Source organism: Gigantopelta aegis, chromosome 10 (genome assembly GCF_016097555.1).
Source record: "Gigantopelta aegis isolate Gae_Host chromosome 10, Gae_host_genome, whole genome shotgun sequence".
Lineage (NCBI taxonomy): Eukaryota > Metazoa > Mollusca > Gastropoda > Neomphalida > Peltospiridae > Gigantopelta > Gigantopelta aegis.
Window position 1 is genome coordinate 29,728,720 of NC_054708.1, and position 22,480 is coordinate 29,751,199.

The window sequence follows — 22,480 nt, forward strand, 5'->3', positions numbered from 1 at the left end:
AGGACAAAATGAAAATGAATCCAAACGCTTGATATTTTATTTTACTGTCTATAAATCAGTAACAATAGAGTGACCGTGCTTCAGTCGTTGGAGGGGCGGGGCGTAGCCCAGTGGTAAAGCGCTTGCTTGATGCGCGGTTGATTTAGGATCGATCCCCGTCGGTGGCTCCATTGGGATATTTCTCGTTCCAGCCAGTGCACCACAACTGGTGTAACAAAGACCATGGTATGTACTATCCTGTCTGTGGGATATCCTGGGATAACTGAATTGCATGTAGTTGCTAGAAATCTGGAACATCTATAAATAAAAGGATACTGGTGTTCAGTGTTCACATGTTCATGATTTATAGTTGAGAGTTGGCAAAACGGAAACGTTTGTAGGCCTAGTGTGTTTCCAAAACATTCCTATTGCTGATCAATGTTGGTTACGATTACTTGTATTACCTTTTGTAAAACAAATATTAATGCTATGAATAAATTAAATAATAATTATCATGACTGTATTTTGTGTTTTCCTTCACGATTTACTAGTTTATAGTTTACATTTCGTGACTTGATGTTCCCTTCATCGTTTCTGATTAACACGCGCGCGCGCGCGCACATACGCACAAACACACGCATATCGAATGACTGAACAAAAAAGAAGAGGAAAAAGGTTCCCTTGTTCAAGTTGAATAGCGGAAAAGCAGACAGTACCGTAGCCCGAGTACTCTGATTGTAAAAGAGTTAGACGGACATGAGAGCGTCATAACCGTCCAAATGTCCGTCTAGCTCTCTTACAGTCAGAGTACTCGGGCTAACAATAGGGTCTCCACGAGTACTCTGATTGTAAAAGAGTTAGACGGACATGAGAGCGTCATAACCGTCCAAATGTCCGTCTAGCTCTCTTACAGTCAGAGTACTCGGGCTAACAGTAGGGTCTCCACGAGTACTCTTATTGTAAAAGAGTTAGACGGACATGAGAGCGTCATAACCGTCCAAATGTCCGTCTAGTTCTCTTACAGGCAAGAGTACTCGGGCTAACAGTACAGATCATTGAAATTGTGCATTTTAATTAATACTAAAGGTGTTAATGACCAGTCCGGCACATTAAATATGAGACCAGGAATGTATTGCCTTTACGGATTAGTCCCATGATCAGGTTTCCTACATAGTTCGTTGGTTTTCATAAGGAGTTATGTTACATCCGGTTAAGAGGACAAAAGAAAATGGTAAAATTTGTGAAAACTCACGCCTCCATGATCTCCGCGGTAAATGTGTTGCCCCAACACACCCATGTCTTTCAATTCATGTCTTCTGATCCACCCTTCAAGAAATTGCGCAATATTTCCTTTTTGACTTAATCCTACGAGATATCCAAAATTCAATAGCACCAAATTAAACACCCCCCCCCCCCCCCCCCCCCCCCCACCGCTACCGAACCCCGGTCGGGCTGTTTGTGTAACTTTGCATTTGCCAGCGCGGGTGATCCCTTCTCCCACCCACCCCAACCCTTTTCCTATCCTGGACGGAAGGGCCGGCACCTGCGCCCATGACAGGCGTGCGCTACAACAGCTTGTTCTGAACGTGCAGGTAAAACCCTATGACCTGACCTGACCCAACACCCATGTCTGAACTTCTGCATGTTATGTCTATGCAATGCGTTCTCACCATGGATATATATATATATATATATAAATAAAAATGATAAAAAAAAAACAAGTGTACAGTATATATGTATTTAAAAAAAACAATTTAAAGAAATAATGATCCTTTTACATGTTTCAGTCTGTACTTATCTTATTATATACTCTTCAAAAGAAGAAACGCAAAACCACATTGTCGTAACATTTGGAGAATTGATTTAATTATTGAATGGTGAGTCCGATAATTACCAAATGTTGCAGGATTGTTCACAATTCACTCTAGTCCATTGTGAGTAAGTGATAGGACACACCACCAAGGTCAAGGTCATCTGGAGTCAATACCGGGTGTGGCCTCCGCGTGTGTTGACAACTGCCTGGCACCGCCTGCCCATTGAAGCAACCAGAGTACGGATGACGTCCCGGGGGATGGTGGCCCACTCGGCCTACAAGGCTGCTGCCAGCTCGGGCAGGGTCTGGGGCTGTGGTTGTCGCTGTCGGAGGCGTCGGTCCAACTCGTCCCATAGATGCTCAATTGGGTTCAAATCCGGTGATATCGATGGCCAAGGAAGGACATTAATGTTGTTGTTCTGTAGGAAAGCCGTTGTGAGACGTGCTGTGTGAGGCCTGGCGTTGTCATGTTGGAACACTGCGTTGGCGTTGGCCTTAACTGGAACGATGTGTGGCCGGAGGATCTGGTCAATGTAGCCCTGTGCATTCAGGTTGCCCTGCACGTGGACCAGGTCAGTTCTGCCAGTGTGTGAGATGGCTGCCCACACCATGACACTACCCCCGCCGAATCTGTCCACTTCCTGCACGCAGTTTGCCGCATAACGTTCACCACGACGCCTATACACGCGACATCTTCCATCATGACGTCGGAGCAGAAATCGGGACTCGTCACTGAACACACCTGTCTCCATCGCAGTTGAGACCATTGTCGATGAATCTGGCACCACTGCAGTCGGAGTCGACTGGGGATGGTGTTGTGTGTGTTAAGATGACACCTCGAACTGGACGTCTGGCACGAATTCCTACCTCACGTAGGCGGTTCCGTACGGTCTGGTCGGATATCCTGCGCAACCTGGTATTGCTGCGGCTGTGGAGGTGGCAGTAGTCAATCGTTCCCGAAGGTGGCGTACCCGGATGTAGCGGTCCCTGCCCGGGGGTAGTGACCCGTGGTCGACCGGATCCTAGGGAGGTCACGTGTTGATCCATGTTGCTGGTAACGGTCCCACAGTCTGGAGATGGTGCTTGGGGACACATGGAATGCCCTGGCAACGGCCGTTCTGGATTCGCCTGCTTCTAGTCGGCCGATGGCATTGTTTCTCTGCGGTTCACTGAGACGTGGCATGTCCTGGATTGTCAACTGTCGGCCAGATACAGAGGCCAGGCAAGCGAACACCCTGCACTTTTATACTGTCGGTGTTCATGTTGCACGTGCAGACAACGCACGTGCAGTGGTGACATGGTTTGCACGTGGATGCGTTTTTGCGAATATTCACATTTTGGAACTTTATTGTACAGTAGCTGCGTTTTATCGAATGTAACCGTGGGAATGTGTTTGGGACATGCAATCACCTTATATTCACAAAGCATGAACCGGTAGGAAACATAAAATCGGAGTTATAACCCATTTGTACCCTTTTACGTTTCTTTTTTTGAAGAGTATATATATATATTAAAGTGTACGTGACTGCTATCCTTATTTGAAACGTATTCTTCAGTTAAAAAATTTAGGCAGGTGTTTTTTGTTTTTACTAGGCTACTGTTGAGAGGGGCAATGCAATAGGTCGCATACAATTTGCACACTGCCAATAATATTTAGTTAATATGTAATGTTAAAAGAACTTTATTTATCGGAAACCTGTTACAATGGCAAACATTTCAAGACGGTCTCTTTAACAGCATTCCAAGGAAACGTAAAACGGGATATAAGTTAGTTTATTATCTACACCTTGAAAAATATATGGATCACCTCTATGTATTAAAATTTATTTAGTAATGTCAGACTCCTTCTTTTTTTTCTTTTCTCTTTTTTTTGACAACCAGCATATGCGTACGAGATGTGGACATTGGGAGGGATCAAAACGTCAAATTCGGGCAAAAATGATAGAGATATTCGGGCAAAGTGTGCTAACCTGAGACCTTTTTACCATGTAAGGCGGGACGTAGCCCAGTAGTAAAGCGCTTGTTTGCTGCGCGGTCGCACTTGGATCGATCCCTGTCGGTGGGCCCACGACAGTGCACCACGACTGGTATATCAAAGACCGTAGTATGTGCTATCGTGTCTGTGGGATCGTACATATAGAAGATCCCTTGCTACTAACGGGAACGGGTAGCGGGTTTCCTCTCTAAGAATATATGTAAAAATTACCAAATGTTTAACAATGTGCTCTAGTGGTGTCGTTAAACAAAACAAACTTTACTTTTTTACCATGTATTTCTATCAAAATTAGTTGTAATAAATGTAAAAAATGCGTAGTGATTCCTTTGCAACCCCATATAGCTGTTTGGTAGTAATGCTGATATGAATACATATTGTTATCCAGATTCGGGAATTTTCGTATTAGACCTCTTTCACATTCCCAATGCGTATGTGCGCGAAGAGTACCGTCCCTTGCCGAATTGGACGGTATCGAGGCTATATACAAATTGGGGGGGGCATGATCGACAGTTGCCATGAGCGTCGTGAGTAGCTTCGTAGGAGCTGTGAATCTCTAGCGACTAACGTACATATTTCGTATAAGAGGTTAAAATGGCTACGAAAAACGGTCTACTAAAGTTTACATCGGAATGGTTAAAGACCAAAAGCAGTGAAACATTAACTTAGACGAAGTCTCTGGAGCCGCCTGTCAAGGGTATTTTAACAACGCAAAATTAAAAGATTCATACAATAAAATTAACTTTATAGTTAAATACTCACGCGGATTTCCAGTGATGTTTAATTCTCCACATGTATCGGTATTTAAAATTTAATAAAATATGCCTCCCCTCCCCCCTAAAAACCCCAACAAAACCCCTAACTCACAGCTCTATTTTCCCCTTATCGTTTCATTAAAAAACTACTAATCAATGTTACATGTTACAAATTATTTATTTATTTATTTATGTATTTATTTATTTATTTATTATTTTATTTCATTTTCACTATCATTTATATCAGATACATACAACTTCACTTCAAATAATATCTGATATTTACGAAGTTTTAAAACATATATGAGCCGTCACACGCGGAAACCTACAACTTAGCATGATGCCAGAAACCGAGTAAACGAGGCTCAAAGTTGTGTCGTCACATGTAAACGCGGAAGTAAAAGTTGACATGCTGTTTGTTTTTAAGAATTAAGAAGATGACATCTTCTTCTTTACATGAAGATCAGTTTGAAGTAAACATATATCTGTATGTACAATAGTGTTTGGTTACCATTTTGTATTTTGTACCTGAGAACATTGGTTGAGATCGTTAGCGATACCATCAGTACTTTGATACACATTTACAAGCATAGGGACAAGTTCTATATATCGATATGGTATGCAAGTATCACACGTTTTTATCACGTACATGATTATACATAACATAAAGTTCAGCAACCTTTCCAGAGTGGTAGACCCATGCAACCCGATACGATTCTAATTTGATGTTTGGTCTAACTTATGAATATTGTATACAACTTCAGGCCCGTAGCCAGCATGATGATTAGTGTGGTGTGGGGGGGGGGGGGGGGGGGGGGGGGGGGGGGGGGGGGGGGGGGGGGGGGGGGGGGGGGGGGGGGGGGGGGGGGGGGGGGGAGGGGGGGGTCGAAATTTCATGTAAACGGAACTCGATCATTAAACGCGAGCGCCGAGCCATAGCAGGGCTTCTAGAATTTTATAAAAATCCACTAGCCATGGGATCAGTGATTTTAAAAATGTACTAGCCATGATTAAAAATGTACTAGCCCTACTTTAAATAAGTACAATAGTAATAATCAGATGTGTTACCTAAAGAGGGAGATTGAGCTTAAAAATCCTTAAATTGGGGTAGAAAGAGGGGACAAGATATTCATATTTACAAAATATGTAAATGCAGCATTTGACAAGGTGTTTTTTCCACTACCCGCCGGGCTAGTTATAGTAATTATTTACTAGCCCAACACTGAATATCACTAGCCATGGGAGTGGGGCTACCATAATCTAGAAGCTCTGCATAGACGGGAGGGGGGTCCCCAGATTTATATATATATAAAACCCCTTGCCAAACAATGAGATGAATTTTTTTATAGAAACTTGAAGAAAATTCTCTTCTTAACCGTTTAAGGAGTTTTAGACTATTAACTACTCAGTTGCCCCCCCCCCCCCCCCAACAAAAAATCCTAGCTACGGCCCTGCTAGCAACACATTAGAATGCCTCAAATGACGTGGTGTACACAGGCACTTACATGACATTGTACAAGCATGCGTTAGGTATTTGTTTTTATCAAAATACAAACTTTGATCCTTTGTTATCAAACTATAGTTTATCTTTTTTTAAAGATGATAAACAGAGATTGATAGTAAACCATGGAGTGTGTTGGCCGGCTGTGTTTGCTTACAGCCGTCTTTCTAGTGTTTTCAGAAAGCGTAAAGGTGAGTGCTGTCATTCAGTTATTTTATTTATAAATTATTATTAGGCCTATTAATATTGAATAATAATATAGATAATGTGTATAATAAAGAAATAAGAAAAAAGGCAGTTTTAAAGTGGCATAATGTCCAAAAATATTTATTCAGTTTTGTGAAATGTAAATATTATACCTTCAGTTAGCCTAAATGACCACAAAAATGTACATCTAAATTTCGTTTACTATTATTTATATATTTATAATATCATTGTAGATTTCAATAAGAGTGACCGACAGGTTAATGCGTCACGTGTCAATGTGTGAATTTGAACTGTATGTCTATATACTCTTGTAAACCACTGTTTATGCTGAAGGGCAATACATTACAATTTTCATATTCTTGAGTTAATTATACAAAATGTACAAATATTATTAATCGTTATACGCCTATGAGACGGGTTGTCCCCATAACCCTGTGCTGAAGCATTCGGGGATTAAACCCCAGTCTCACATACACGAATTATATCCCGAATAGGCCCGATTTAAGAATTCTTGGTGATTCTTGGATATACGTATTGGGACCGTAGGGTGTTCTTGGCCTTTCGTCAGTATTCTTGAATGTTCTGGATCGACTCCCGACTGTTTTGAACATATTCAAAACTGTCGGGAGTTATCGTGAATAAAGTTGAAATTGTAACTCAATCTTACGAGTTCTTGAGGGCATTGTGCGTATTCGTAGTATGTTCGTAGACGCAATCGGGATATTCGTGGGGTATTCGTACGTCTGTTGAAGGGTCTTTCTCTGCCTCTGTTTCTCCACGGGTACGCTGGCTCTCCCCTCGTCCCTTACGGCCGGTTGCTGGCTTCTTGAAGAGCGGCATGGTGATATTCCCTGCATGCAGGCAGGACGTCGAGTGAAATTTGGCCTGTTCAGCAGCCTTCATATAGGCGTCTTGTGGCAGTCGTACTGGTTCTTGAGGCAGTCGTACTGATTCGTGTAGCAGTCGTGCGGATTCGTAGGCGAATCGTAGTAATTCTTGACGCGTTCCGCATTGTCATGATTCGTAGCGTATTCGGGAAGGCATCCTAGGGGACACGTAGTAGATCGTCCCGATTCGTAATGAATCGGATTTAAGATCGTAATAGTATCGTATTAGTTCTTGCAGCAGTCGTGAGCATTCGTACGCAGTTCGGGAAAGAAGCCGAATCATGCAAATTTTGCCGCAAAAAATCGGGAGCAATCGGGGCTGCATAGGATCGTGTATATTCCTGGACATTCTGGGTATAATTCGTGTATGTGAGACTGGGGCTTAACAGTGACACATATCACAGCCTTTGATAACACTAAATAAATACGAAATTTTTTATTATATCATCAACTGCCCTAAAACACAACTTATTACAGTCGAACAACTCTGCTCAGATGTGGACACAGCACGAACTACTCTGCTAACCAGACCCCCTGCCACTTAATAATATTTATTTTAATTTACCGAATATCGAAGATCAGACAAAAGACAATAGAATCTGTTACACTACATATACTTTATTAGATAGAGTTGTAGTTTAGTTTTTTTGATGTTTGCGATTAATATTTTATGTACTTTATTTTTGCTGGTCAACCAGACAATGTTTTTATTATTCATATATTAACATGGAAATAAAGTTATTGTATCGTATTGTATTGTATTGATATACCAGTCATGGTACACTGGCTAGAAGGAGAAATAGCCAGGTGTGGTTAGTTTGGTGTTTCTGAAGGATATTATAAAGTATTATAGTGTATTAGTAGAATTTTGTAAAGTCCCTCTTTGTGACGTAACACCCCTTCCTAGAAACATCATGCGGTCGCCTTTGATCCACAATATGCACTTATTCACACGTAACGGTCTGGATTTAGCTCAGTCAGTTGAGTGCTCGCTTGAAGTGCTTGCGTCGCAGGATCGAACCACCTCGGTGGATCCATTCAGCTGATTTTTTTTTCTCATTCCAACCAGTGCACCACAACTAGATAAAGGCCGTGGTATGTGCTTTCTTGTCTGTTAGAAAGTGCATATAAAAGATCCCTTTCTGCATTAGGAAAAATGTAGCGGGTTTCCTCTGATGACTACGAGTCAGAATTACCAAATATTTGACATCCAATAGCTGATGATATATTAATCAATGTGCTTCAGTGGTGTCATTAAACAAAACAAATTTTTATTCACACTTCTTTATCTAGGCACGTTCACCATGCTAACCACTCAACTGTAATGATCCGAAGTTTATCGTAAAAACACCAATCTTCTAATTTTCAGACTATAACGGGATTCACTACAGATTCCTACTCGACATCAGAGTCTACAACTGACCATGTTTTACCAGTCGCGCAAGTTCCGCCAGGTATAATTAAAATATTTTAGTAATATAACCTTAAATTGCCCATACCCTTTCTGAGATCGAAGAATCGTTTTGAGTTTTGAGGCCAAAAGAAGTGCTGTCATGTCCACCCCCACCCGAAACCTCCCTCCAATTTGATCATAAGCATAGTTAACTAAATAAAATTTACATTAATTTTAGCATCATTTTATTTTAAAAAAAATAGTAACCTCTAAATTAAGAACCAATACAATGTTATTTATTTGTTTTACAAGAACGTAAAGAAATATTACTTTGGTTTGTTTAATGACACCACTAGAGCACATTAATTTATTAATCATCAGATATTGGATATCAATCATTTGGCAATACTGACATATAGTCTTAGAGAGGAAACCCGCTATATGTCTCCATTAGTAGCAAGGGATCTTTTACATGCACCACTCCACAGACAGGATAGCACATACAATGGCCTTTGTTATACCAGTCGTGGTGCACTGGCTGGAATGAGAAATAGCCCAATGAGCCCATTGACGAGGGTCTATTCTAAACCGACTGCACACCAAGGAGCGAAATATCATTGCGTATTCTTTTGAAAATGTAGGAAACAATGTTTACTTAATACCCAGAAACCACAAAATAAACAATTTAGCTTGATAAGGTAACTCATTATGAATAGACAACCATGCAGATCCAATGCTTCCAAGTCTGATAAAGATAAAGATTTTTGAATTCAAGTAAAACCAACATCTTAAATACTACACCTTCTTTTAATTGCAGGTTCAGTACCACTTACTGCAGGAAGTGGAGTCATCACTTCCCCCGGGTACCCATCACCCTATCCGAACCGCTGGCATTCCAGCTCATTTACATCTCCCAAATATCTGTCTTCGATAAATGTTCCCGAGGGTGTACTGTATGTGGAATTCCGTTTCGTAGATTTTCACATCGAAGCATGCGGAGGAGGAAAGTCAGCGTGCCACTGTGATGGATTAATCATTGAACATCTTGGAAGACGACTCTGTGATAACAACCCACCCGGGCCGGGTGGAATCATCAGATTTGTGTGTAAGATACAGTATGATTGTAATAATTAATGCTTGATGAAGGAAGGAAATGTTTTATTTAACGACACTCAACACATTTTATTTACGGTTATATGGTGTCAGACATATGGTTAAAGATCACACAGATATTGATAGAGGAAACCTGCTGTCGCCACTTCATGGGCTACTCTTTTCGATTAGCAGCAAGGGATCTGTTATATGCACCATCCCATAGACAGGATAGCACATACCACGGCCTCTGATGTACCAGTCGTGGTGCAATGGCTGGAGCGAGAAATAGTCCACTGATGGGGATCGATCCAAAAACCAACCGCGCATCAAGCGAGAGCTTTACCACTGGGCTACGTCTCGCCCCTAATGCTTGATGAATGCAATCAGTTGTGGTTGGATCTATCGCCAACATACAGTTAAACTTTGTTTTGTTTAACAATACCTCTAGAGCACATTGATCAATTAATCATCGGCTATTGGATGTCAAACATTTGGTAATTCTGACACGTAGTCACCAGAGGAAACCTGCTACATGTTTCTTAATGCAGAAAGAGATCTTTTGTATTCACCATCCAACAGACAGGATAGCACATATCATCACCTTTGATATACAAGTTGTCGTGGTGCACTGGCTGGAACGAGAAATAGCCCAATGAGCCCATCAACGAGGGTCGACATAGTTAAATTTAGGGTTTTAATTGGGGTTAGGATCATGGTCAGGGCCAAAATTATGGTTAGTCTTAGAGAGTGGGCTGGACATAAGATTAGGCTTAGCCCATCTCCATATGCCAAGGTACCATTCCGTATAGCATAGTGCATTACGTAAATACTGCATTTCGTAATGAGTTATACTATATGAAACTGTACCTTGGCTTGAGAAGATGGGCTTAGCCATAGAGTTAAGGATAGAGTTAGAACAATTTGTCAGTGATAAATCCAGGTACTACTATTAATAATCTAATTTTGAATAGGGGCCGCTACTGAATTCAGTTGTCCTGTATACGGTAATAAATAAATAAATCTAATTTGAAAAGTTAAAGGGACAGACTCTAGTTTCAGCCCGTGAAAATTAACACTAAGTTTAGTTAATCTACAAACCTGTAACACATTTGGATAAAGTTACAACTGAGTGAAACATGAGTCTGTGATTTTGAAATGGTGAAATACCCTCTAAAAATAGACTAAAACTCGACTCCATAACTGTTATTTCTCAGACGCACATGCATTTTTAAAAATATGAGAAATGCATTTTGAGATGTTAAATACACCAGGATGACCAAAAACACTTTGAATACATGTACGGACTTTGATAATCTAAACAATAAAATGTAAGTAAAGTATGATTTCAGTGATCATAAACGGCTCTAGTAGTAAAAAATATGTCTTAGTGTTTAAAAACTAGGGTATGCCCCTTTAAAACTATCCAATATCTAAACTATACAGTATTTCTGTATTACACCAACATTGTTTTGAGGGTATTACAAACATTATTTTTCTGCACAAATAGCAAAATGACCAGACACAAGTCTGCTACATAATGAACTTTCTCCTATATAAAGATAGTGTAACATTAGTGGCAACAATATCACACAGAAGTATATTTATAACTCCATTTCAGTGAGGAAAGAACAACAGTATACACAGCAACACAAAAAAGTTATATTTTGTTTTGTTTATCGACACCACTAGAGTAAATTGATTTATTAATCATCGGCTATTGGATGTTAAACGTTTGGTAATTTCGACATACAAGAAGAAAATGTAACTATGTTGCCATTTTATTATTTCAGTGCCACATGAATTTCGAGGTTACTACAATATTCAGTTCGACTTCTACTCAGACTATAGTGTAGCTGAAAGTGGCTTTTATATGGAATATCGCTTCATTTATGGCTATCCACATAAACCACCATCATTTCAACACAAACCACAATCGTCTTATACACCATGGTGGTATTCAACATACCCATCAACTACTGATGGCAGCACACCTTGGTGGTATCAGAGAACAAGATATCCGTCAACTACTGACAGCAGCACACCTTGGTGGTATCAGAGAACAAGATACCCGCCAACTACTGACAGCAGCACACCTTGGTGGTATCAGAGAACAAGATACCCGCCAACCACTGACAGCAGCACACCTTGGTGGTATCAGAGAACAAGATACCCGCCAACTACTGCCTACAACACACCTTGGTGGTATCAGAGAACAAGATACCCGCCAACCACTGACAGCAGCACACCTTGGTGGTATCAGAGAACAAGATACCCGCCAACTACTGACAGCAGCACACCTTGGTGGTATCAGAGAACAAGATATCCGCCAACTACTGACAGCAGCACGCCTTGGTGGTATCAGAGAACAAGATACCCATCAACTACTGACAGCAGCACACGTTGGTGGTATCAGAGAACAAGTGCAGGCACTACACCTTGGAGGTATTGGAAAACAACATATCCATCAACTACTGCCTACAACACACCTTGGTGGTATCAGAGAACAAGATATCCGTCAACTACTGACAGCAGCACACCTTGGTGGTATCAGAGAACAAGATACCCGCCAACTACTGACAGCAGCACACCTTGGTGGTATCAGAGAACAAGATATCCGCCAACTACTGACAGCAGCACGCCTTGGTGGTATCAGAGAACAAGATACCCATCAACTACTGACAGCAGCACGCGTTGGTGGTATCAGAGAACAAGTGCAGGCACTACACCTTGGAGGTATTGGAAAACAACATATCCATCAACTACTGCCTACAACACACCTTGGTGGTATCAGAGAACAAGATATCCGCCAACTACTGACAGCAGCACACCTTGGTGGTATCAGAGAACAAGATATCCATCAACTACTGACAGCAGCACGCCTTGGTGGTATCAGAGAACAAGATATCCGTCAACTACTGACAGCAGCATGCCTTGGTGGTATCAGAGAACAAGATACCCATCAACTACTGACAGCAGCACACCTTGGTGGTATCAGAGAACAAGATACCCATCAACTACTGACAGCAGCACGCCTTGGTGGTATCAGAGAACAAGATATCCATCAACTACTGACAGCAGCATGCCTTGGTGGTATCAGAGAACAAGTGCAGGCACTACACCTTGGAGGTTTTGGAAAACAACATATCCATCAACTGCTGCCTACAACACACCTTGGTGGTATCAGAGAACAAGATATCCATCAACTGCTGCCTACAACACACCTTGGTGGTATCAGAGAACAACATATCCATCAACTGCTGCCTACAACACACCTTGGTGGCATCATACAAAATATCCACATGGCATGGCTAGCACCACCCCAAGTTGGTATCACAACACAAAATATCAACGCCGGACTACTCCAGCAGCAAAGATGATACCGACTATGAAACTAAAATGCAACAGTCTTTCATGTCCAAACTGTTTGGCTGGACATTATTACAGGTATAATTTATTCACATTAAAAGTTAATGTTATAGGAGCTATGAGCTTTACAGTTTAAATCTGTTATATTGTATACTTTGTATTCCCCATAACGAGTAAAACGTGTTATTCTTACTTTTACTTTCACTTTTACTTTCACGTACGCACTGCAAAGTATCTTATAAAATATCCACTCTAGAAGTACAAACTTTATCTGAAAAATAAGATTTCATTATGTCACTGTTCAAAAAACTTCCAGCCAGTGCACCACGACTGGTATATCAAAGACTGTGGTATGTATTATCCTGTCTGTGGGATGGTGCATATAAAAGATCCCTTGCTGCTAATCGGAAAGAGCAGCCCATGAAGTGGCGACAGCGGGTTTCCTCTCTCAATATCTGTGTGGTCCTTAACCATATGTCCGACGCTATATAACTGTAAATAAAATGTGTTGAGTGCGTTGTTAAATAAAACATTTCTTTCTTTTTTACTGTTCAAAAAACAAACAAACAAGCTATGTCAGTGTAAAGTAGTGGAGAATGCATGCCAAGGTGTGAATCCGAGGAAACCCGCTACATTTTCTTAATGCAGCAAGGGATCTTTTACATGCACTTTCCCACAGACAGGGGAGCACATACCACAGCCTTTGACCAAAATGAATGAGCAAAAAATCCAATCAGTTGAATGGATCCACTGAGGTGGTGCAATCCTGCGACGCAAGCACCTCAAGCGAGCACTCAACCGACTGAGCTAAATCCCCCCCCCCCCTCCCCCCACTGTTGGAATCAAATTTTCTTCCTTGCAACTCAAATTTAACAGATTGAGGTCAGGTGAATGGTGGTAAAGGTTCCTAAATCACTTTTGTTTGTTGCAGAATAACACCTCTCTGCAACTTTTCGAGGTATTAATAATTTACTTGCAGTAACACATCACAAGTCGTCTGCACAATAAGCCTTGATTATTGCTGTGCCTTTCTGAAAGTAACTGATCGGTAATATTCCTTCAGTATCTCAGAAGCTAAATCCATAATTAATCTTTTCCATAAAAACTTGCTGCTAATCGAAAAAGAGTAGCCCATGAAGTGGCAACAGCGGGTTTCCTCTCTCAATATCTGTGTGATCCTTAACCATATGTCTGACGCCATATAACCATAAATACAATGTGTTGAGTGCGTCGTTAAATAAAACATTTCTTTCTTTCTTTTGTTTTCCATAAAAAAGAAAAATACTATTAATTTCTTTGCAGGGCATGAACCAGGGTCGATTGATCTCCGACCAGTGGGCCCATTGAGATATTTCTCATTCTAGCCAGTGCACCACAACTGGTAAAACAAAGGTCATGGTATGTGCTATCCTGTCTGTGGAATGGTGCATATAAAAGACCCATTGCTACTGATGGAAAAATGTAGTGGGTTTCCTCTCTAAGACTATGTAAAAATTACCAAATTGTTGACATTCAATAGCGTCCTCTAGTGGTGTCGTTAAATAAAACAAACTATTATATGTAAAAATGACCAAATTGTTGCCATTCAATAGCGTCCTCTAGTGGTGTCGTTAAATAAAACAAACTATTATATGTAAAAATTACCAAATTGTTGACATCCAATAGCGTCCTCTAGTGGTGTCGTTAAATAAAACAAACTATTATATGTAAAAATTACCAAATTGTTGACATCCAATAGCGTCCTCTAGTGGTGTCGTTAAATAAAACAAACTATTATATGTAAAAATTACCAAATTGTTGACATCCAATAGCGTCCTCTAGTGGTGTCGTTAAACAAAACAAACTATTATATGTAAAAATTACCAAATTGTTGACATTCAATAGCGTCCTCTAGTGGTGTCGTTAAACAAAACAAACTATTATATGTAAAAATTACCAAATTGTTGACATTCAACAGCGTCCTCTAGTGGTGTCGTTAAACAAAACAAACTATTATATGTAAAAATTACCAAATTGTTGACATCCAACAGTGTCCTCTAGTGGTGTCGTTAAATAAAACAAACTATTATATGTAAAAATTACCAAATTGTTGACATCCAACAGCGTCCTCTAGTGGTGTCGTTAAATAAAACAAACTATTATATGTAAAAATTACCAAATTGTTGACATCCAACAGCGTCCTCTAGTGGTGTCGTTAAATAAAACAAACTATTATATGTAAAAATTACCAAATTGTTGACATTCAACAGCGTCCTCTAGTGGTGTCGTTAAATAAAACAAACTATTATATGTAAAAATTACCAAATTGTTGACATCCAATAGCGTCCTCTAGTGGTGTCGTTAAATAAAACAAACTATTATATGTAAAAATTACCAAATTGTTGACATCCAATAGCGTCCTCTAGTGGTGTCGTTAAATAAAACAAACTATTATATGTAAAAATTACCAAATTGTTGACATTCAATAGCCGATCATTAATAAATCAATGTCCTCTAGTGGTGTTATTAAACAAAAAAAATTTGGTTTCTGAATCAAAATAATGAAGCCATATTCCATCTTGTGTTTATTTAAACATTTTTATCATATTTTATATATGACAATACATGTCTTTCTTCCGTTAGGTTATGATTATTTGAGTGGACCTCTTTTAATGCATATACCCACTAGTCTAACAAATTATCTCCCACCTAATATTCAAATAATATCACCTTAATACTTTGATACATGAACTTTTAACTCCATCTTGTGAAAGTTTATGTACAGATATTGCATTACTTGATTAACTATTAATTATGTTTTGTTTTTGTTTCAACTTGAAAAGTTTTACATTTCAGCCTAGATTCCAATGGCTGCCATGTCTGTCGCTGTAAAACTGGTATATCCAGTCCTACTAAACCAGGTCAGTTAAATGATCCAAGATAGATATTTAGACAGTGAATACAAAAAGGGGCAAATTTAATACATAGAGATGTGATACTCATTTTAAACCAATAATAAAAATTAAAATGATCTTTAATAATTTGACATTTTCTAAGGATTCCAGATCAAATTCAGTGTATTTTGATAAATTAGCTAAAGATAATTTTAAACACTTCAGATGAAATGCAATGTGTTTTGAGAAAATTAATTTAGGAAAAAAAACCCACCCAAGAAGCTAAAGTCCGATAAGAAGATGAAAAAGCACATACCTGCAAAGATATTATAGGACCTCTCCCCATCCTTGACATTGTCACATTGATCTCGGGCAATAACAATAATTTAAAGCTGCATAATTGGTAAAATGACTTTGTTTTAAACCAAATTTCAGCACTTTCCACTTTTTAAAAAGACATTTCCCATAAATCTCCCTCCCCCCCCCCCCCCCCCCCCCCCCCCACCTCCAAAGTTTTTTCTGCAATTATGGTATGAACACAATCTAATATTACACATTTAGATATGAATTTACGACCTCTTGTTACGTTATTGTTAACGCGAAATGTTCATGATCCACCTCAAAAGTGACTTTCTGGGTCTTGGAAATGACATCTACAAATTGCATGATTTTCTACAATTACTATGACCTGTATGAACCCTATTATTTAAAAAAAAAAATTAAAACAACACTTTCCATGATTGTCAGTTACTTGCAAATGTGACAGAAAACTCCAAATATATATTTAAAAACCAGTTAAAAATATTTTCCATGCTCTCATATTACACAAAAAAGGGTAATGCCTTTCGTTATCATTATTACATGTACAGAGAAACTCCTCTAAACCGGACACAAGTAAAATGTCCAGTTTCAAGAGGTATCTGGTTTAGACAGGTTCTCTTCTGTACAGATATTTAAAAAGGGACCATAAAATAATTCTGGTTTTGACAGAATTCTGGTTTACAGAGGGTCTGGTTTTGAGAGGTATCTGATTTAGAGAGGTTCTCTCTTCTGTACAGATATTTAAAAAGGGACCGTAAAAAATGTCCGGTTTTGAGGGAAATCCAGTTTACAGAGGGTCCGGTTTTGAGAGGTTTCACTGTATTAGCAATTTTGGGCAGATCATCCCTCCTTTAAATTAATCCTCTACAATAAATTCTTATTTTCTTCAGGACCTGTGTCTAACATATTGTATCAGATATTGCTGCACATGAATCACGAAGTGGACACCCTTCAGAATAATGTGCATGACTTCCGAGAAGAAACCCGCTTACTTATCGACCAACTACTGCATACACAACTTGCTCGTCAAAGCAGACGAGATGCAGCTAGCAAGTAAGAACAGTATTACACATGTATACATAGTTTATGAAATTAGGATTGTTATAATTAACCGGCCTTGGTGGCGTCGTTGCAGGCCATCGGTCTACAGGTTGGTAGGTACTGGGTTCGGATCCCAGTCAAGGCATGGGATTTTTAATTCAGATACCGACTCCAAACCCTGAGTGAGTGCTCCGCAAGGCTCAATGGGTACGTGTAAACCACTTGCACCGACCAGTGATCCATAACTGGTTCAACAAAGACCATGGTTTGTGTTATCCTGCCTGTGGGAAGCGGAAATAAAAGATCCCTTGCTGCCAATCGGAAGAGTAGCCCATGTAATGGTGACAGCGGGTTTCCTCTCAAAATCTGTGTGGTCCTTAACCATATGTCTGACACCATATAACTGTAAATAAAATGTGTTGAGTGTGTCGTTAAATAAAACACTTCTGTTATAATTAGTTTACTTATTTCTATATCTTTTAAATGCATGTTCATAATTTAAGTTTGCTTTGTTCAATAACGCCACTAGCACATTTGATTTATTAATCATCGGCTAGTGGATGTCAAACATTGGGTAATTTTTTGACATATAGTCTTAGAGAGAAAATCCGCTACATTTTTCCATTAGTAGCAAGGAATCCTTTATATGCACCATCCCATAGACAGGATAGCACATACCATGATCTTTGATATACCAGTCGTGGTGCAATGGGCCCACCGATGGGAATCGATCCCAAACGGACTTCACATCAGGCAAGCACTTTACCACTGGGCTAGATCCCACCCAATGGATGTTCATAGACATAACATACCTGTACAATTTTTTTTAAATAGTGTAAGCATACAGATTTGATGTTATCCAGAAAAACATTAATGAATAAATTGGATATGCAGCTGTGTTATTTGTTTAAAATACAAATTAAGTGTAATATTTAAAATATCTAATATACAATTATTTAAAATTGTATCTAATGTAATTTTCAGCTAACTTTACTTATACATGTATTAGGAAATTTTATACCAGTTTTACACCTGGGTTCCTGCACATACATGTAACTGATTTATTATTTTTTTTAATGTTTTATTTAACGACACACTCAACACATTTTATTTAACATATGGTTAAGGACTACACAGATTTTGAGAGGAAACCTGCTGTCACCACTACATGGCCTACTCTTTCCAATTAGCAGCAAGGGATCTTTTATTTGCGCTTCCCAGAGGCAGGATAGCACAAACCATGGCCTTTGTTGAACCAGTTATGGATCACTGGTCGGTGCAAGTGGTTTACACATACCCACTGAGCCTTGCAGAGCACTCACTCAGGGTTTGGAGTCGGTATCTGGATTAAAAATCCTATGCCTCGACTGGGATCCTAACCCAGTAACTACAAGCCTGTAGACCGATGGCCTAACCACGACACAACCGAGGCCGGTCAATACATGTAACTTAGACAGAATTCCATGATAGTTTAAACTAAATTTCAATGACTTCCTTTGATCAAATATATTAAAATTTCATGATTTTTTAAAGACATTTTAATTTTAATTTGATTAAAAAACAAAAACGGATGGATATTTTAAATAATTTTCACTTTTTATTTTTTTATAGGACTTACATGTATAATTTGTGAAATTGTGATTCCCATATTTTTTATATTAAAAGTTTGTCTAACAAAGATCAAACCTTGCCTGATGAATGTATTCATGCAAAACCACTTTTCTTCACCTTTGATTTTGCCTCTCAACACAATGGAATCACAATTTAGATAAATGATGGCACCACCAAACTTTCATCACTATGATTATAAGTAAAAGGTTTTCTAATTAACCATTTGTGTACAAGAAAACAAAGCCTGCTTGAACATTTCTGTAATTGGAAGTCAAGTCATTGGACTTCTGAACAGGGAGAATATTTTCTGACTGAAATGAGGACTTTCCCCCATTATACTAAAGAATGGACACTGGAATCATGATCATCAATGACTAGTAATCAGAATCGTGAATCAAACGGACGTTTTAACACAGAACACATATTTTATTCAAAAATCTGTTTTGTTTAACGACACCACTAGAGCACACTGATTTATTAATCATCAGCTATTGAATGTCAAATATTTGGTAATTTTGACCAAGTCTTAAGTGAAAAAAACTTCATTAGTAGCAAGGGTTCTTTTATATGCACTATCCCACATACAGGATAGCACATACCACAGCCTTTGATATACCAGTTGTGGTGCACTGGTTGGAATGAGAAGTAACACAATTGGCCCACCGACAGGGATATTTTAATTAAATGCTACAATAAAATTCATCATTTTCAATTACTTTTGGTGTAATATCCAAAATTCCATGATTTTCAGGACCTGCAGGAACCCTGTGCTTTGCATTATAAATGGTTATCTTGTTGAAACTCAAAACTGTACACATACAATTCATTATGTTTAACCTGTTTTATGATAGGCATGATTTTAATTTCAGCAACAAGAAACCCTCATCATGAAAATTCAAGTGGACATTTAAGAAGATAAAATGAAATAGCTATTATAGTTCAATTATTGTACAAACTACAGGACAAAGACGAAACCTATAGCCTTCATTGTATTTTATTTTAATAAAGCAATACCAATTTAGAGCAGTTTTTAGCTAGCTTCCCATGGCATATGAATTTATATGGTATCAATACTTATGCTAATATCTTAAATGGCTCCCCATAAGACAAGTATGGGGAGCAAGGAAGGAAGAAGGAAATGTTTTATTTAACGACGCAATCAACACATTATATTTATGGTTATATGGCGTCAGACATATGGTTAAGGACCACACAGATGTTGAGGGAGGAAACCTGCTGTCGCCACTTTATAGGCTACTCTTTTCGATTAGCAGCAAGGGATCTTTTATATGCACCATTCCATAGACAGGATAGCACATACCATGGCCTTAATAGTCCAATGGGCCCACTGACGGGGATCGATCCCAAACCGACCATGCACCAAGAGAGTGTTTTACCACTGGGCTACATCCCTCCCCCAAACAGTGTACAAGTACTTGCAGATCTCTCATTTACAATTGCTCAGGATAACTATTCAAACTATAACAAACTAAGATTCAATTATATTATATTTTAATATAATATTTGAACCACACTGTTCCAAAGCATGATTAATTAAGCAAACGTTGGGATATCATGATAACATTTGAAAACAAAATAGAATAATTTTTTTAAAAACTGTTAATACTGAAGGTTTTCATTAATAGACTTCAACACATCTCTTCAACTGTGATCTGCATTAATTTAATACCTATTTTTAACATATTTTTTGTTTGTTTTACCACTGGCTAAACTAACATTTAAACTGGCTCCGAGACTAGAATAAAACCAATACAGATTACCGTACTAAAATAAGCTGGCAACCAGCAAAGTTCATCTGCACCATCATTATTTTTTCACAATAAAATACTCTCGACTTCATTTCACATTAATTCCATTGTTTGGTTTTTTTTGTGTTTTTTTTTGAAAGGTGCTTAACATAGCTACCTATTCCAGACAAACAACATCCTACTCTGAATATGAAACCACAAGAAATACATTGTTAATGCGACTGTTCACTATAAAAGGGTAAAACTCTGTGTTAATGCGACTGTTCATTATAACAGGGTAAAACTCAAGTGTTAATGTGACTGTTCACTATAACAGGGTAAATCTCAAGTGTTAATGCGACTGTTCACTATAACAGGGTAAAACTCAGTGTTAATGCAACTGTTCACTATAACAGGGTAAAACTCAGGGTTAATGTGACTGTTCACTATAACAGGGTTAAAAACTCAGGAAAATGATGCTCGGACATTTAACTTGCTTTGATATCACAGTACGAATGTGACTGAGAGTGACGTTTTTGAGTTTGTGAAAACAGTGAGAATAGCTGACAACCACGCCCGTGTGTTTATCGATGGAAACAGAACGTTGGTGAATGAACCATGAACGGGTGAAGTCCCGTTACCGGTGACCCATGAAAAAAAGTAAAGTTTGTTTTATTTAACGACGCCGCTAGAGCACATTGATTTTTTATCTTATCATCGGCTATTGGACGTCAAACATATGGTCATTCTGACACTGTTTTTAGAGGAAACCCGCTGTCGCCACATAGGCTACTCTTTTTACGACAGGCAGCAAGGGATCTTTTATTTGCGCTTCCCACAGGCAGGATAGCACAAACCATGGCCTTTGTTGAACCAGTTATGGATCACTGGTCGGTGCAAGTGGTTTACCCGGTGACCCATGAATGCTGCTCCAGAAACCACCAGCGTAGCATTAGCAGTGAAGGCACAGTGCTGAGCTGTGTCCGTCCGACACATAAAACAAAAAACAACAAACTTTTAAAATAAATCTGGTAGGAAGGAAAAATCTTTTATTTAAAGGGACTGTCCCGAGTTTGCAGCCATTGTAAGATGTTTGTGATAACAGAGCCTTGTTGGCGACTACTATTTCAAACTAAATACATTTTCTTGTTTAGAATACCAGTGTCTGTATATCGAATCTGTTTGTGGTCATATACCAATGTTTGTAGCACTCCATTTTTACTTTTAATTCATGATATATATTTTTTCGTACGTACAAAATTATTGGGAGGTCAAATCCGGTTTGGGCTACTACAAGCATTAGAACAACAACAAACACCTTGTAAATACAGACACTGGTATCCTAAATAAGAAAATGTATTTAATTTGTATGTTACGTCATCGAAAACGCTCTATTGGTTGGAAACAATTTTACAATGGTTGTAAACTCAGGACTATCCCTTTAAAGGCATATTATCACAGACCACTGACCTATTTAATGGTCTAATAAAGTATTACCTGAACAAATATAATCTGATTTGTCCCTAAATGTACTTTATTCAACCATCTTCATAACCACCATACTCCATTTATTAATGACATTTTGTAAAAATAATTGAATTATGGCAATGGTCCATAATTCAAAAACTAAAATTGCTGAGAGGGATGACATGGATTTCACTCCATCATGGTTCAGTTAAGGTGATGCAATAGCTAGAATGTACTCAACACATTTTTATTTATGGTTATTTCACCTAAAACATAAGAAAAAGGACCCATTGCCACCACACAGTCGACTACTTTTTCCCCATTTTTTTTTAATTAGCAGCAAGGGATCATTTACATCTAGGGTAATATTTCGTTGGGCACTAGTTTGGATGGTAAAAAAAAGAGGAGAGAATAGGTCCACCGGTGGGAT

General features: G+C 38.8%; 1 protein-coding gene across 1 annotated transcript; it reads left to right on the forward strand.

Annotated features, from left to right (window-relative positions):
• The first annotated feature begins 6,028 nt into the window (after positions 1 to 6,028).
• LOC121384446 (adhesive plaque matrix protein-like) lies at positions 6,029 to 19,856 on the forward strand. The gene is made up of 7 exons (XM_041514843.1): positions 6,029 to 6,232; positions 8,505 to 8,589; positions 9,346 to 9,633; positions 11,414 to 13,067; positions 15,825 to 15,889; positions 17,074 to 17,236; positions 19,705 to 19,856. The coding sequence occupies exons 1-7, from the start codon at positions 6,167 to 6,169 to the stop codon at positions 19,724 to 19,726; spliced, it is 2,343 nt and encodes a 780-aa protein (XP_041370777.1). The 5' UTR covers positions 6,029 to 6,166; the 3' UTR covers positions 19,727 to 19,856.
• Positions 19,857 to 22,480: the final 2,624 nt, after the last annotated feature.

Bases quoted from the DNA above. Each gene is read 5' to 3' on its own strand.
- LOC121384446 (XM_041514843.1), top strand. From the start codon at position 6,167: ATGGAGTGTGTTGGCCGGCTGTGTTTGCTTACAGCCGTCTTTCTAGTG. The intron at 6,233-8,504 runs GTGAGTGCTGTC...TCTAATTTTCAG, and splicing joins TGTTTTCAGAAAGCGTAAAG to ACTATAACGGGATTCACTAC. The intron at 9,634-11,413 runs GTAAGATACAGT...TTATTATTTCAG, and splicing joins TGGAATCATCAGATTTGTGT to TGCCACATGAATTTCGAGGT.